Source organism: Bufo bufo, chromosome 4, assembly GCF_905171765.1.
Source record: "Bufo bufo chromosome 4, aBufBuf1.1, whole genome shotgun sequence".
NCBI classification, from domain to species: domain Eukaryota; kingdom Metazoa; phylum Chordata; class Amphibia; order Anura; family Bufonidae; genus Bufo; species Bufo bufo.
Genome location: NC_053392.1, coordinates 571,761,459 through 571,779,268, shown reverse-complemented (window position 1 = coordinate 571,779,268; position 17,810 = coordinate 571,761,459). Strand labels below are relative to the sequence as shown.

Sequence of the window (17,810 nt, the reverse complement as noted above, 5' to 3'; positions counted from 1 at the left end):
GTGGGGTTACGTCCCGTACTTCCATTCCGCAAAAAGATAGAACAAGTCCTATCTTTTTGCGGAACGGCCGGATCGCGGACCCATTAAAGTGAATGGGTCCGCGATCCGATGCGGCAGACCTACGGCCGGCGATCGTGCATTGCGGCCCGCTATTTGCACTCCATAGTGCTTCCGAGGGGTCCCGTTCCGTGCGGCCGTTCCGCAATTCCGAATTTGCAGACTTATTGAAGTGAATGGGTCCGCATCCGTGATGGTAGGCCCCCCAGCTAAAATAATGCCCCCCACACAGTGTATATAATTTTTTTTTATAGTGCCCCCAGCTTTAATAATGCCCCCATGTAGGCCCCCAGCTAAATAAAATGTCCCCCACAGTGTATATAATTTTTTGTATAGTGTCCCCAGCTTTCATAATGCCCCCAATGTAGGGCCCCATCTTAAATAATGTCCCCCATAGTGTGTGGTTTTTTTTTTTGGGCCCCCAGCTTTATAATGTCCCCCATGGTTTATATAATGCCCCCATAAAGTCCTACAGACCAAAAAAAAACAAAAAACCTTATCCACTTGCTCGCGCTGCAGCAGTCTCTTCTCTCTTCACAGAACGGGACCTGCCGAAGGTGCGCGATGACGTCACTGCGCGCTCCCACGTGGTTACATCACCACGCAGATGGTACTTCGGCAGGTCCTGCTCAATGAAGAGAGAAGAGACTGCCGCTCCGCGAATGAGGCGAGTTTTTTTTTTAACCCCTAAATGGCCTGTGTACCCGTTTTTAACAGCTGTTAGATGGGTGCACTCCTGTCAATCGGCCGTTAAAAAACGGCCCGATTGATTTCAAAGGGGTCCGTTCGGCATTGAAAACGGTCAAAAATAGGACATGTCCTATTTTTTGGACGGACACTATTCACTGGCCGTTAAAAGAATGGCCATGTGAATAGCCCCATAGACTTTCACCGGTGCTAAAAATGGCCGTGTGACAGCTGTCACACGGCCATTTTTCACTATCATGTGCATGTAGCCTTACAGAGAGAGATCTGCAGCAGAATGGAGAAGCCCCCTGAGCTGCCAGGCTGAAGATAATCTAGCAGAGCAATTGGAGCAATGAATGTGGAGATCTCTGGTTCCATGTGAGGTACAGGGCTGGTTCTAGCTTTGTTAGAAAGAGATCGTCATGTACTATAGCAGGGATGGCCAACCTGTGGCTCTCCAGCTGTTGCAAAACTACAACGCCCAGCATGCCCAGACAGCCTACATCTATCAGTCTACAGCAGGGCATTGTGGGAATTGTAGTTTTACAACAGCTGGAGAGCCGCAGATTGGCCAGCCCTGTACTATAGGATGTCTGATTTTTATTTTTTTACTTCTTTAAAGATGATGCACATGTAAAACAACACATGATCTTTACCTGCCAGGAGTGCAGTCCCCTTAGTAATTTGCTTTTAGACCACTCTCTGCGGTAACCAGTCAGGCAACCATTCTGCCAAGACGTGAAGAAGAGTTTTTGCTCTACTGCTCGGGTCCCATGTCTGCAGAAAAACCATGATGCTGAACTCACAAGTAACCGGATCTTCATTGCGTCAAGTGCTCATAGCCAAAACCTGCAAGACAGAATAGTATCATAGATATTAATTCACTGGGGAGAAAAACACAGAAGACTTAGGCTTCATTCACACGGCCGTGCCCGTATTGCGCCCCGCAAACAGCCTATCCGCAATATACGTGCACCGGCCAAGTGCGGACCGCAATCCGGAAGGGCGGTGCGGAACGGAATGCTTCCATGGGGTTTCTGTCCGTGCCTCCGCACTGCAAAAAAATTTATAAAAATAGAACATTCCGTTTCCGTATGTCCGTTCCGCAAAACTATAGAACATGTCCTATTATTGTCCGCATTACGGACAAGGATAGGATTGTTCGCAAAATACGGAATGCACACGGACTTCAACCGTATTTTTGGCGGACCGCAAAATACATATGGTCGTGTGCATGAGCCTTTAAGAAGAAAAAAAAAAAAAAAAAACAGGAGCAGTTGGCCCTAATAATCAGATTGCAAAGTTCAATAAAAAATGGCCACTGAAAATATAAAAAAGGGAATGTGATTGGCTGAGGGCAACTGCTCCACTTTTGATAAATCTCACAGGAGTATTTACTCCATTTGAACAGAGCGGCGGTCAGGCATGCACACTGCCACTCCACTTATTGTGAGCCAAGTACAAGAGTTGAATACAGGAGCACCCGTCACAACCCCCACTCCATTCGAATGGAAGTACATGGGACCCTCTTTCTCTTAAACCATGTGGGACCAAGTAATCAGACGCTTGCGACTGCAGTTCTTGGGAAAATGACGTTAAAGGGGTTATTCCATGACTAATGTAAAAGATGAAAATCAGACACAACATATAGAACATGACAACCTCTTTCTAACAAAGCTAGAACCAGCCCTGTACCTCACATGGATCCAGAGATCTCCATAGATTTATATCAAGCTGACAGCTCAAGGGGGCGTGTCCATGCTCCTCCTATCACAACTCAGGAGGCAGTTGAAAGATGAAACTGAGCATGTGCGGCCATCTCAGTGAGGTCAAAGAAATAAGAAAAAATAAATAAACAGCATGTGGCACTATACAGAGACATTTTATGGAATAACTCAGTGGCTATGCAAAATTTTTTAATTACATGAAATTACAAAATAATTCAGATCCAGGTGCTAGTTTGAAAACTGACTTCAATGGGTCCATGAACTACATTTTGCGGCAAGTATAGGACATACAGAAGAAAAAAAAAAAAGGATGCATCGCAGACATCATCCGTATTTTGCAGTCCGAAAAATACATACAGTTGGGGTGAATAACTGATAAAATATAAGGTATTACTTTTTGGTTGAAAAGTTGTAAATTATTAATTTCCTCCGATAACGATAGGCCACTCGAGACATGAATTGGTATAAAGAACATGCAGATGACTACATGAGAAAAGGAAAGATAAAAATACAAAATGAATAAAAATACAAAATGAAAACACATAAAAACAGATAACAGCCTGCAATATATGATAATTGAATAACAACCCCCAGACAAGTCTCCTAAGCACACTGTCCATATATTCATCAATTATTGGTCGATCTGAATGTTAGTAATTCAGGAATGTGTGCTGTGGCTAACCGCAGATTCTAATGGTACATATGAAGTATTGCACTACTGAAGGAGCCAAAACGCTCGGACAAGAATAAGCATTTTCTATTATGGTTGCGGCCATGTGCAGTCCGCAAATTACGGAACGAACACATCCGGTATCCGTGTTTTGAGGATCCGCAATTTGCGGATGCGCAAAGCACTACGGCCGTTTGAATGGGCCCTAAGGCTGGGTTCACATCACCGTTTCGTCTTCAGTTCTTCTAACTCGTCAGATCCTCCACGAGGTAAAATAATGGATCTCAAATGAGAAATGGCTAAAGCAGATGCAGAACCCGCATAACTGATGGTCAAAATAAAAGGATTAATTTTTTTTTTTCTGATGGATCACAATTACGGAAAACTGTGATGTGCTAACAGAGCAGCTTACAACACAAGACCTCCGGAGTTACTGACTCTGCCACCTATATGTAATGGGATATCTTCTATAAGGGACATTTTCAAAATTCAACGTATATTTTGCCATATGTGGATACAAAGATATGAATAGACATAATAATAAAGAAAAAGTAGAGATAAAATAAACATGAATAGGACCAGGTTTATATGTAACGAATCAGCAGTTCTCTGTATAAATCTAGTAAACTGAGAAGAGCACAATAAAGAATAGGAGAAAGTAAGAGGTGGGATAAAGGAAAGGTGGAGACTTAGGAGGGTAGTATGGACGGGAGACATGGAAGATGTGTGGTCGGAGACCTATTTTCAGGTCAAAGGAGAAAGATCATTGCGCATGGTTAGTACATTTTCGATCATATACAGTGCCTTGCAAAAGTATTCACCCCCTTGACGTATTTTGGTGCCTCACAAAAATTACATGGAATTAACATGGATTGTTTGAGGATTTGCATCATTTAATTTACAGAACATGCCCACAACTTTGAAGATGTTTGTTTTGCTTCCCCTTAAACCACTTAAGTGTTGTTTTAGCCGTGTGTTTGGGGTCATTGTCCTGCCGGAAGGTGAATATCCATCCTAGCCTCAGATCACGCACAGAGTGGTGCAGGTTTTGCTCAAGAATATCACTTTATTTAGCACCATCCATCTTTCCCTCAACTCTGACCAGTTACCAGTTTCCCACAGTATGATGCTGCCACCACCATGTTTCACTGTGGGGATGGTGTTCTTTGGGTGATGTGATGTGTTGGGTTTGCGCCAGACATAGCGTTTTCTTTGATGGACATAAAGTTCAATTTTAGTCTCCTCGGACCGGAGCACCCTCCTCCATACATTCTGGGAGTCTCCCACATGCCTTTTCGCAAACTCACAACGTGCCTTATTGTTTTTAGCTGAAAGTAATGGCTTTCTTCTGGCCACTCTGCCATAAAGCCCAACTCTATGGAGCGTACGGCTTATTGTCGTCCTATGTACAGATACTCCAGTCTCTGCTGTGGAACTCTGCAGCTCCTCCAGACTTACCTTAGGTCTCTGTGCTGCCTCTCGGATTAATGCCCTCCTTGCCCGGTCCGTGAATTTTGGTGGGTGGTCGTCTCTTGGCAGGTTTGTTGTTGTGCCATGTTCTTTCCATTTGGTTATGATAGATTTGATGGTGCTCCTGGGGATCAAAGATTTGGATATTTTTTTTTTTTGTATAACCTAACCCTGACTTGTACTTCTCAACAACATTGTCCCTTACTTGTTTGGAGAGTTCCTTGGTCTTCATGACAGTGTTTAGCTAGTGATGCCTCTTGCTTAGGTGCTGCAGCCTCTGGGGCCTTTCAAAAAAAGATGTGTATATGTGAGGACAGATCATGTGACACAGATTGCACACAGGTGGACATCATTTCACTAATTATGTGACTTCTGAAGGTAACTGGTTGCACCAGAGCTTTTTATGGGCTTCCTAACAAAGGGGGTGAATACATACGCACATGCCAGTTATCTGTTTTCTATTTCTAAACAATAGTTTTATTTATATATATTTTTCTCATTTCACTTCACCAACTTAGACTATTGTGTTCTGATCCATCACATAAAATTCTGACGACTAACAAAACATTGAACTTAAAGGGGTATTCCCATCTCAGACAATGGGGGCATATTGTGGTGGGACCCACACCTATAACGAGAACGGAGAGGGGAGAGCTGTGGCTGGAAGACCTCAGATTTACCGGGGTCCGTCCACCACCAAGCGCTGCTCCCATAAAAGTGAATGGGAGCGTATCGCGCATGCACGGCCCAGGCTCCCATTCATTTCTATGGGGCCGACGGAAATAGCCGAGCCAGTGCTTGGCTATTTTTGGCGACCCCATAGAAATGAATGGAGGGCGACTGCGCATGCGCAGTGCGCCCTCCTTCACTTGCGGGGCCCCGTTCTCGATATAGGTGCGAGTCTCAGCGGTGGGACCCACACCTATAAGACAATGGGGGCATATCCTAGCGATATGCCCCCCATTGTCTGAGATGGGAATACCCCTGTAATGTAACAAAATACGAAAAAAAGTCAAGGGGGGTGAATACTTTTGCAAGGCACTGTATGTGGAGCCATGGTGATCAATACATCCATTAAAGGGATTCTGTCACCTCGTTTTAGCTTATAGAGCTGCGGACATGCACGGCTAGATCGCCGCGAGCATGTCCGCAATATACCTGTCCCATAAAGCTGTGTCTTTTTATTGTGTTAAAAAAATGATGATTTTTTAGATATGTAAATGACCCTGGTAAGGAGCCCAGGACCGCCTGCGTCCTCTGAATCTCCTCCTTGCTCACAGTTAGATTGCCCTAATCTTGCGATGCGCGAACTCGCGCATGCGCAGTGCCAATATAGTGTTCCTTCCCTGTGCTGGCATCAGCCTCAGGGAAGGAACTGCGCATCGCGAGATTACAGCAATATAACTGAAGAAAGGAGGAGATTCGGAGAATGCAGGCGGTGCTGGGGTCCTTCACAGGGGGGCGTGGTTGGGCACCAGGAAGGTTATTACAGCCCCTTGGGCTCCTTACCAGGGTCATTTACATATCTATAAAATCATTTTTTAAACACAATAAAAGCACACAGCCCTATAGGACAGGTATATTGCGGACATGCTAGTGGCGATCTAGCCGTGCACGTCCGCAGCTCTATAGGCTAAAACGAGGTGACAGAATCCCTTTAAGTGAACAGTCAAAGAGGCCTGTGCAGTGGTGGACTGACATAAACCTTCTATAAAAAAAAAGAAAAAAAAAAAAGAAAATTAATGGGTAAAACCCTCCAGGGGTTTCAAATTTTGAGGAATTTTGTGCGGGTATGGATTTCACAGTGTGCTAGCTCCTCAAACTGGTAAATCTGGTCAACCTTTTCTGTCCAAGCTACTACAGTGGGGGGGGGGGGGGATTCATCTCTCTCCATAGCAGGGGGATTATTAGACGAGCCACAGTCAACATAGTGGGTCAATTATAGGAAGCTTCTATGGAGACATTCTGATTGCTGCTCAACATTCGGTGACACAAGGAAGAGCTTCAAACATCAGATTGAACTAGAAGGCTCAGATCTACAAACGACGCACGCGCTGGAATCTAAAGGCTTCTGGAACATACTCATCTCAAGCCCCATGGAATAGGCGTATACCAGCCTCTAAGGAAACCTTGGAAGTAACTGCATCTCTTTACACTGTGACTCTGGTTTGGAAAGTTGTGTACATTGTGGAAAGCTGAGGAGCAGCCAAAAAGCCCAGAGACAGTTCAAACTCATTGCTGTTGCCTCTAGCATACTGAATATTATATCTATTTTACGTCAAGGGATATTTATCCCACAAGAAAAAGCTTTGGTACTGTGTGTTAGCCAGTAGTAAGAAGTCTCGATGCTCTCAAAGGAAAAGAAACAAACTTCCACATGGCTCATCTGCAAATTACTTAAAGGGGTTATCAAAGACTATAAAATGGCCCCCATATGCCGGCCCTCTCACAATGAATATACTTACCTGGCTCCCGCCGACGCTTCTCCCTGTGCGTGGATGACAACATCCGGTGTCACGGGGGAGAAGCCAATGGAAGGTGTGGATGGGGAGGAGCCTCCCTAGTGTTACCCGTGATGCTAGGGAGGCTTGTCCCCGTCCCCACCTGCCATTGGCTGCTCCCCCTGACACTGGATGTTTTCATCCGCGTATGGGGAGAAGCAGCAGCGGCAGTGCGGGGACCAGGAGCGGCCCAGGAAGCGGGGTAAGTATATTCACTGCGAGGGGCCCGGGCACATGGGGGACCATTTTATAGTTTTGGTTAACCCCTTCTTCAAGACCATTCCCCTGTTTGTTTGTGTTCTGCGGTTGTTTTTGAATGTATTGCTGTTCCTTTTTAACTTACTTAAATGGAACCTGTCACCAGTTTTATGGTGTCCTAACTAAGGGCAACATAAATAAGTGACTGATTCTCTTAGCACAATGCTGGGTCACTTTCTTTAATTGACCCAGTCAATCTGCCAACATCGTGTATTGAAAAGCTCCAGCTGATAATGATGAGTCATGAATATTCATGAGCTCCTGACTCCCCCCGCCCACCTGCTGCTGAATGACAGTTATTTGCCATAAGAATCAGCAGCAGATGGGCAGGGGAGTGGCTATAGCTCTGAATTAAATATACGCTGGACTCAATGACATCACGCCGGACTCGAATCAGCTCATTAGCATGCAGCATCTTTGTGTGTATATTATGAAGTAACTATCTGTCACACCAGTAAGTGAATACATCTAAGGTACTTTTTAGTAGTTAATGATTGTATATAATTAGTCAGATTATAATCAAATATATCCACATGACAGGTTCCCTTTAAGTATATCTAAATGACCCTCTAAGGCCCCTTTCACACGGGCGAGTTTTCCTTGTGGGTGCAATGCGCGAGTTGAACGCATTGCACCCGCACTGAATCCGGACCCATTCATTTCTATGGGGCTGTGCACATGAGCGGTGATTTTCACGCATCACTTGTGCGTTGCGTGAAAATCGCAGCAAACTCTATTTTGTGCGTTTTTCACACAACGCAGGCCCCATAGAAGTGAATGGGGCTGAGTGAAAATGCGGATGCGGTGGGATTTTCACGCACGGTTGCTAGGAGACGTACGGGATGGGGACCCGATCATTATTATTTTCCCTTATAACATGGTTATAAGGGAAACTTATAGCATTCTAAATACAGTATGCCAAGTACAATAGGGCTGGAGGGTTAAAAAAAACATTTAACTCACTTTAATCCAATTGTTCGCGCAGCCGGCATCTCTTCTGTCTTAATCTGTGAGGAATAGGACCTTTGATGACGTCACTACGCTCATCACATGGTCCATCACATGATCTTTTACCATGGTGATGGACCATGTGATGAACGCAGTGACGTCAAAGGTCCTATTCCTCACAGATGAAGACAGAAGAGATGCCGGCTGCGCAAACAAGTGGATTAAGGCGAGTTAAAGAGGACCTTTCACTACTGTACAAACTAAAAACTAACTATATCAGTGGGCAGAGCGGCGCCCAGGGGTCCCCCTGCACTTACTAGTATGTCTGGGCGCCGCTCCGTTGTCTGCGCTCCCTCTGTTGCACTGGAGTGATTTCTTGTATGAGGCGTGTCCCTTGCTGCAGCGCTGGCTAATCGCAGCGCACAGCTCATAGCCTGGCTATGAGCTGTGCGCTGCAATTGGCCAGCGCTGCAGCAAGGGACACGCCTCATACAAGAAATCACTCCAGTGCAACAGAGGGAGCGCAGACACCGGAGCCTATACCGGGCGAACGGAGCGGCGCCCAGACATACTAGTAAGTGCAGGGGGACCCCTGGGCGCCGCTCTGCCCACTGATATAGTTAGTTTTTAGTTTGTACAGTAGTGAAATGTCCTCTTTAACCCCTTAAGGACACAGCCTTTTTTCACCTTAGGACCAGACCATTTTTTGCAAATCTGACCAGTGTCACTTTAAGTGCTAATAACTTTAAAACGCTTTGACTTATCCAGGCCATTCTGAGATAGTTTTTTCGTCACATATTGTACTTCATGACACTGTTAAAATGAAGTCAAAAATTTATTTTTTTTGCCCAAAAAAAAAAACCTAATTTACCAAAAATTTGGAAAAATTAGCAAATTTCAAAGTTTCAGTTTCTCTACTTCTGTAATACATAGTAATACCCCCAAAAATTGTGATGACTTTACATTCCCCATATGTCTACTTCATGTTTGAATTATTTTGGGAATGATATTTTATTTTTTGGGGATGTTATAAGGCTTAGAAGTTTAGAAGCAAATCTTGAAATTTTTCAGAAATTTACAAAAACTCAATTTTTAGGGACCAGTTCAGGTCTCAAGTCACTTTGCGAGGCTTACATAATAGAAACCACCCAAAAATGACCCCATCTAAGAAACTACACCCCTCAAGGTATTCAAAACTGATTTTGCATACGTTGTTAACCCTTTAGGTGTTGCACAATAGTTATTGGCAAATGGGGAGGAAATTTGAGAATTAAATTTTTTTGTCTAATTTTTCATTTTAACCCATTTTTTCCACTAACAAAGCAAGGGTTAACAGCCAAACAAGACTATCTTTATTGCCCTGACTCTGCCGTTTACAGAAACACCCAATATGTGGCCGTAAACTACTGGACGGCCACACAGCGGGGCGTAGAGTGAAAGGTGCGCCGTTTGGTTTTTGGAAGGCTGATTTTTATGGACTGGTTTATTTACACCATGTCCCATTTGAAGCCCCCTGATGCACCCCTAGAGGAGAAACTCCCTAAAAGTGACCCCATCTAAGAAACTACACCCCTCAAGGTATTCAAAACTGATTTTACAAACTTTGTTAACCCTTTAGGTGTTGCACAAGATTTAATGGAAAATAGAGATATAATTTCAAAATTTCACTTTTTTGGCAGATTTTCCATTTTTTTTTTAAACTCGTTTTTTTAAAGTTTAACAAGAAAGGCATGTTACATCATTAGGATAGACAAGGAATAATACATCCAGGGAATATCTCACGCAGGAGATAGTGTTGGCACTACTTTGCATGACATTTCTACAATAAAATCTGATACAGCATAAAATTTTTACATAGCAGAGTGATTCCAGAAGGGTATACTATGAAGGAGGCATAGCTTCAATATACACACTGACATAGCATTATATATCGGTTGCAGAGTACATACAAGCATTATGCACAGTCAGGGGGGATGCACACCATTCGCCCCACACTTTATCAAACTTTTGCGGACACTTCCTATGGATAAAGACAACCTTTCCATGCTAACAGCCTGATTGACCAGCGACTTCCATTGGCCCACCGTAGGCACTCTATCATCCATCCATCTCAGGGCAACAGCTTTTCTGGCAAAGAATAAGGTTTCACTCAAAAAAATTCTGTGGTAATGGCCCCAGACCTCCTCATCCGGGATACCAAGTATACAACTTTTTGGGCATAACGGCACTGCATTTGGAACTATAGCAGTCAATACTCCTATCACTGCTGCCCAAAAGCTCTTCAAATATGAGCAGTCCCACATGAGATGCCAGAAATCTGCCCCCTCCTGATGACACCTATGACACCTACTGTGTGGCAGTCTACCCATTTTCTGCAGTCGAACAGGTGTAAGGTAACTTCTATGCAAGATAAACAGCTGAATCAGCCTATTAGTTACTGACGGGGAGACCCGCGTTGGAGACAGCAGCGCTTCATTCCAATCATCAGCTGATAGGGAAGGGATGGAATTTCTCCATTTCTCCTCAACAGCAAGGGGATTCATCAGCGTGCGGTTATTAAGCAGATGTGTATAGAGCGCAGAGATAATACCTCTCGGGCCCTGTGATCTAAGAACTCCTATCAGAGGGTAATTAGAAATTTTCCGGCCGCCTGCCTCGAACTGTGCCGTTAGCGCATGTCTCAGCTGCAGGAATCTAAAGAAAAATGAGCGAGGCAGTTCAAACGTCTCCTGCAGCTGAGAGGAGGAGCACAGATTGCCCCCAGCATATAAGTCATTCAGTTTGCTGATTCCCTGCGCCTGCCACCATCTAGCTCCCTCTAAATCTTTTAAGTGGGCAAACATGGGGTTGTCCCATAGCGGGATGTCATCTGGGATATCTTTAAACGACCTCATTTTCGCAGCAGTCCATACTTGATGGGCCATTCTATGAATAGGGAGCAAGCGCATGGAAATAAACCGCGGTCCCTCTAACACAGGCCATAGTGAGGATAATCCTAGATACTCCTTGAGATAATATTCTGCATTAGGTAGAACAGTCGCCTGGACCCAGGGGGCTAGAAGTTTCAGCTGCCCAGCTAGGTAGTAAAGGAAAAAAATCAGGTAAAGCAGCGCCACCTTCTAGCTTGGGCCTCTGTAGGACTTGAAGGGATAGCTTCCGCCTTGATTCCCCCCACACAAATTTAGTCATTAATGCATAGATGCGAGCTAAGAATCCCTGCGATATCGGGGTGCACGCATGCGCCAGCAGGTACAACCCTTTGGGCAATAGAGTCATCTTGACCAAATTTAATCTTCCCATAATGGAAAGTCGTAAGGTCCTCCATGTCCTGAATTTATCCGTGAACATTGGCTCCAGAGGTGCAATATTCAGGGAGTACGCTAACTGGGGATCCCTAGCGACAACAACCCCCAAATATTTGAAAGAATCTACTACTGGCAGGTTGCAGTACTGAGAGGGCCACGTGTGTGTCCACAAAGGCATAAGCGCTGATTTCGTCCAATTTATGTGTAATCCCGAGAACTCCCCGAACTTGCCAATTATGTCAATTGCTCTAGGGAGTGTTGTCTCAGGTTCGTCCATAAAGAGAAGGAGATCATCCGCATAAAAGTCCAACTTTGTCCGTTCTATCACCCATGGACACCCCTTTGAAGACCTGATCTTGTCGAATCCTTAAAGCAAGATGCTCTATGGCAATGGCAAACAAAAGTGGTGACAGAGGGAAGCCTTGCCTAGTTCCCCTGTGAAGACTAAAGGAATCAGATGTTGAACCATTTACAAGTACATTAGCCCTGGGAAAGCGATACAAAATCTCCACCCATTCAATGTATCTAGGACCAAACCCAAAGCTACGTAGCACCTTCAGTAGGTACACCCACTCCACAGAGTCAAAGGCCTTGGCAGTATCCAGAGACGCCAAGGCCCAATGCTTGCCCCCTGCCACTCCCACCTGTGTCATAACCTGCGCCCTTCTAATGTCAGTCGTCGACCGTCCCGGTATAAACCCAGACTGATCTTTGTGTATTACAGTGGCTATGACCTTATTTAGTCTAGAGGCAAGCAGTCTCGTGAGTATTTTATAATCAAGGTTCAGGAGTGATATCAGCCTTTACGACCCGCATTCCAAGGGATCCTTATCCGGCTTCAAAATAACCACTATGGTGGCATCGTACATCGAGTCTGGGAGTCTACGTCTTCGCTGTGCTGCCTGGTAAATTTTAAGAAGCTCGGGCCCTAGTACTTCGGCGTATTTTCTGTAAACTTCTACCAGGATCCCGTCTGGGCCAGGTGCTTTGCCAGTAGGCAGCTCCGCCATTGCCATCTGAATTTCCTCTAGCGTAATATCAGCCTCTAATAAAATTCTATCCTCCTCACCAAGCTGCGGATGTGTGACCTGCCCTAGATAAGCTTCCAACTCTTGAGCAGAGTATTGAGCCGCCTATCTGTATAGGTCCTGATAAAATCCTTTGAATCTATTTAGTATATCACCCACTGATTCCACCACCACCCCAGCTGTGTCCTTTATTCTAATGACCGGGGGAGACATATTATTGCGCACAACGTGGGCTAAGAGTTTACCTGCCTGGCCGCCCAGCTCAAAGTTCTGTTGCTTTAGAAAGAACAGCTTGCGTTCACTCTTTTCCCTGAGATGCGTCATGTACATCCTGCCTTTTAACATCCAGTCCTGCCTATTCGTATCAGTGGGGTCTAACCTGAAGGAGTTCTCAGCTGCCTTACAGCTGGAGTGCAGCTCTAATTCCTTGCGCGCAGATTCCTTTTTGATATATGATATAGATGATTTAAGACACCCCCTTAGGTAGGCCCTTAACGTTTCCCAGAGAAGCAGTCCATCCGTCATCTCACCCTGCATTGCAAGGAATACCTGGAGTTGATCAGGGACTCTGTCATGAGAAGACATCAGAGACAGCCAGAAGGGGTGCACGCGCATCTTGGCACTCTGCCTGATGCCATTATACAGGGTGAACTGGGCTAGAACCGGGGCATGATCCGAGGGACCCTGTGATCCATATTCAATGTTTCCAAGATCCGTATACACTGCCGCATTTCCAAGCAGATAATCTATCCTGGACAGGGCGCCTCTGGCAGGGGTAAAACAGGAGTATTCCCTCCGAAGAGGGTAGCGCAGCCTCCACATATCCAACCACCCAAGTTCAGACGCAACTCTAGCAATATTGGTATCACTCTGGGTGTGATTACCCATTCTCCCTTCTGGGCGAAACCTGTCCAAGTCCTCATGCATCACCAGATTAAAGTCTCCCATGCAGAGAAATTTGGCATTGGGGTATTGCGCTACAAATCCCATCACCACCTGAAGTATGGTTATAGTAGCTGGGGGGGGAATTGTAAATATTAACTATTACGTATGGAGCGCAGTTAATAAAAGCATATACTAAAATATATTGGCCTTCAGGATCCACAACTAAGTGTTGGACCTCCCACCTGATGTTCTTGTGGACGAGCAGAGCGACCCCTCTAGAGTGTGTAGACCCATACGCATTTATTGACCATTGAACCCAGGGTTTCTTAATCCTATTCCCTGTCTCTGGAATCAAGTGGGTTTCTTGCATACTGCCTAATATGAGAGAATACAGAGATCCTTTTCCTCGGACTACCCAGACCCCTCACATTCCATGACATAACTTTAAAATCAGCCATCTCGACTTAATAATGCATTCTCCTTGCAACTCAACCATTCTCCAGCATATAAACCTTGTCTGCTGACATCGGACCGTCTCATGTGCGCTTGCCAGAATATCCCACCATGCTTTACATACCATGCCTTTAACAGTATGAACCTTCTATAACGTAATAACATAATAACAAATGAGTGGATAACTCCATAGTCGATGACATCTCTGTCATCTTGTATCGTGGCTGTTGTCACGGGGACCCGCATAGTACATAAGTTGTCAAACCTATGCAGGTATCCGCCCAACCCCATATCAATGAGACACCACTGATCATAGCAATTTGCGAAATCAAAAGACTAGGAAGAGGATAGGGGCGAGGAGAGAAGGGAGTCAGGCAACGAGGACAGGGAGAGAGAAAATGGAGGGAACAACCCTAGTCATAGTGACATATGTATAGGAGCAGTCCGCAGATAACACTCCCTCTGTTATAAACATCGCTGGGCTACTCCATAAGCCAAGCCAGGAACACAGAGTCTTAGATGCCCGTAGGAGCATAACATTACCACTCAGGGGGGCCTGAAGATGTCCCAAATGCAGGATCCTCAGCGAGGTTCTGGACGGCTTGGCCTTTTGGAGACCCATTCTTCCGCCTCCTTGGGGTCCACAAAGAAGACCGTCTTCTCTCCATCTACCATTCTGAGGCGCACTGGGTAAGCCATGGAATACTGCAAATTCATATCACGGAGACGCCTCTTAATAGAGATGTAAGTGGCCCTCTTCTTTTGTAGCTCAGCAGAGAAGTCAGGGAACAATGATATATTCGCTCCTTCATGCTTGATTTCTCTCTTATTTCTCGCTTGCCCCAGGATAAGATCTCTGTCCTTCCAATTAAGCAGCCTCGCCAGCAAGGGCCTTGGGGGAGCTCCAGGTGGGGGAGGTCTGGCAGGGACCCGGTGAGCTCGCTCTACTGCATAGGCACCAGAGAATGGCGCTTCAGGGAACTGTGCCTTGAACCAGAGTTCCAGAAAAGTAGCTGGGTCCGAGCCCTCCGCTCTCTCAGGTAACCCCAGGATCCTAACGTTGTTGCGTCTGGCCCTGTTCTCAAGGTCGTCGCATTTTTGCTGCCATAGGCCCACAGACCTTTCCACAGCCTATATTCTGCCTGTCAGAGGCCTTGTAAAGTCCTCTAAAGCGGAGACCCTGTCCTCCGTGTGACGTACCCGCTCCCTGAGCTGCTGCACATCCTGTCTGAGCAGGCCCAAATCCACCTTCACCTCCTCAATATTACAGGTAAGGGACGTCTGGCAGGTGGAAATTGCAGCTAGGAGCTGGTGAGAAACCGCCTTGAGCGTTACCTCTGGTTCTTCCGCCCCCTCCGCTTCTGTCTGCAGCGCTGCTTGGCCCCTTGTCACTGCCGCCCGTGGCGTAGCAGGGCCGCCGGCACCATTTTGGGCCTCTTGCCGGACATATTCTTTAAGCTTTTCAGCTGCAGATTGTGCCTTACTGGGACCCATGTCTGTCTTTCCAGGCTTCTTCCTTCTCCTCTGCACTTGCCACTCGTCTTTCTGTGTAGCCAGGGTGTCAGGATGCTCAAGGATTTAGATCGGGGTACGGAGCAGAGCTCAAGTGCGTGCGCTCATGTCGGCAGTTAGCCACGCCCCTCCAGATTTTCCATTTTAATATTTTTTTTCCAGTTACAAAGCAAAGGTTAACAGCCAAACAAAACTCATTATTTATGGCCCTGATTCTGTAGTTTACAGAAACACCCCATATAAGGTCGTAAACCGCTGTACGGGCACACGGCAGGGCGTAAGGAAAGGAAGGCCATACGGTTTTTGGAAGGCAGGTTTTGCTGGACTGTTTTTTTTTACACCATGTCCCATTTGAAGCCCCCCTGATGCACCCCTAGAGTAGAAACTCCAAAAAAGTGACCCCATTTTAGAAACTACGGGATAGTTTGGCAGTTTTGTTGGTACTAGTTTAGGGTACATATGATTTTTGGTTGCTCTATATTACACTTTTTGTGCTGCAAGGTAACAAGAAATAGCTTTTTTGGCACAGTTTTTTTTTTGTTATTTACAACATTCATCTGACAGGTTAGATCATGTGGTAATTTTATAGAGCAGGTTGTCACGGACGCGTCGATACCTAATATGTATACAATTTTTTTTATTTATGTAAGTTTTACACAATGATTTCATTTTTAAAACAAAAAAATTTTTTTTGTGTCTCCATAGTCTAAGAGCCATAGTTTTTTCAGTTTTTGGGCGATTATCTTAAGTAGGGTCTCATTTTTTGCGGGATGAGATGACGGTTTGATTGGCTTCTATTTTGGGGTGCATATGACTTTTTGATTGCTTGCCATTACACTTTTTGTGACGTAAGATGACAAAAAATAGCTTTTTTTACACCGTTTTTATTTTTTTACGGTGGTCACCTGAGGGGTTAGATCATGTGATATTTTTATAGAGCCGGTCGATACGGACGCGGCGATACCTAATAATATGTATACTTTTTTTTATTTATGTAAGTTTTACACAATGATTTCATTTTTTAAACAAAAAAAAAAATCATGTTTTAGTGTTTCCATAGTCTAAGAGCCATAGTTTTTTCAGTTTTTGGGCGATTATCTTGGGTAGGGTATGATTTTTGCGGGATGAGATGACGGTTTGATTGTTACAATTTTGGCGTACATGCGACTTTTTTGATCACTTTTATTACCTTTTTTGGGAAGTAAGGTGGGCAAAATTTCAATTTCATCATAGTTTTTTATTTTTATGGCGTTCACCGTTCGGGTAAAGTAACCTGACCGTTTTATAGATCAGGTCGTTACGGACGCGGCGATACCAAACATGTGTAGGGAATTAAATTTTTTTCATTTTTAATCAGTGATAAATGTGTTTTTTGATTTTTACTTTATTTTCACTTTTATTCACTTTTTTTTTTACCCAGACCCACTTGGTTCTTGAAGATCCAGTGGGTCTAAAGTCTGTATAATACAGTACAGTACAATATATATTGTACTGTATTTTACACTTTTTCTGAACAGATCTATGCCTTTTAGCTCAGATCTGTTCAGCACCATGGACAGCAGGACGCCTGAGACTGCGTCCTGTTGCCATGGGAACCTTCCCCGTCTGCTCAGTAGTGTTCAGAACTTCGCAGACGGGGAAGGGTGAGCACGGGGCTGCAGGGGGCTGTCTGGGGGCTCTCTCCCTCTCCGCATCGCAGATGTCAGCCGTTTATACCAGGGTGCCAGCAATGTGCTGGCACCCTGGTATACCCACTAGATGCCAACGATTATTCAAGGGGAGGCGGGCGGGGGATCGCGATCCCGCCTGCCGCACCGCCCGCAACCCTCCCCCTGCACCTCCCACCGGGCTAAAATCACTCAGGGGTGCAGGGGGGGGTGATACAGATATATTTTAGGAATACTAAAGTTTCTGATCCCCGCGGTCAGGGACCGCGGGGATCAGAAACTGCAGAAATCGCAGGTCTGAATTGACCTGCGGTTTGCCGCGATCGCCGACATCGGGGGGTCACGGGACCCCCCGCGCATTTAGCCTAGGTGCCTGCTCAATGATTTGAGCAGGCACCGGGTTCCGATCACTGCCAGCCTCACGGCAGTGATCGAAAATACACAGGGCGTACATGTACGCCCTGTGTCCTTAAGTACCAGGGCACAAGGGCGTACCTGTACGCCCTATGTCCTTAAGAGGTTAAATTATTTTTTATTTTTTTTAAAAACACATTGCACCCGCGCGATAAAAACTGAACAACGGCACGCAATCGGAGTCAAAACTGACTGCAATTGGGTACCTACTCACACGCTCGTGTGATA

General features: G+C 45.4%; 1 protein-coding gene across 1 annotated transcript in view; it reads right to left on the bottom strand.

Annotated features, from left to right (window-relative positions):
- Positions 1-17,810, bottom strand: part of PREPL (prolyl endopeptidase like) — an 85,751-nt gene that overhangs the window by 48,568 nt on the left and 19,373 nt on the right. Inside the window, exon 2 of the mRNA XM_040430328.1 lies at positions 1,401-1,593. Within this exon, the coding sequence (XP_040286262.1) occupies positions 1,401-1,568 (168 nt within the window). The 5' untranslated portion in view covers positions 1,569-1,593. The remainder of the gene's footprint in view (positions 1-1,400; positions 1,594-17,810) is intronic.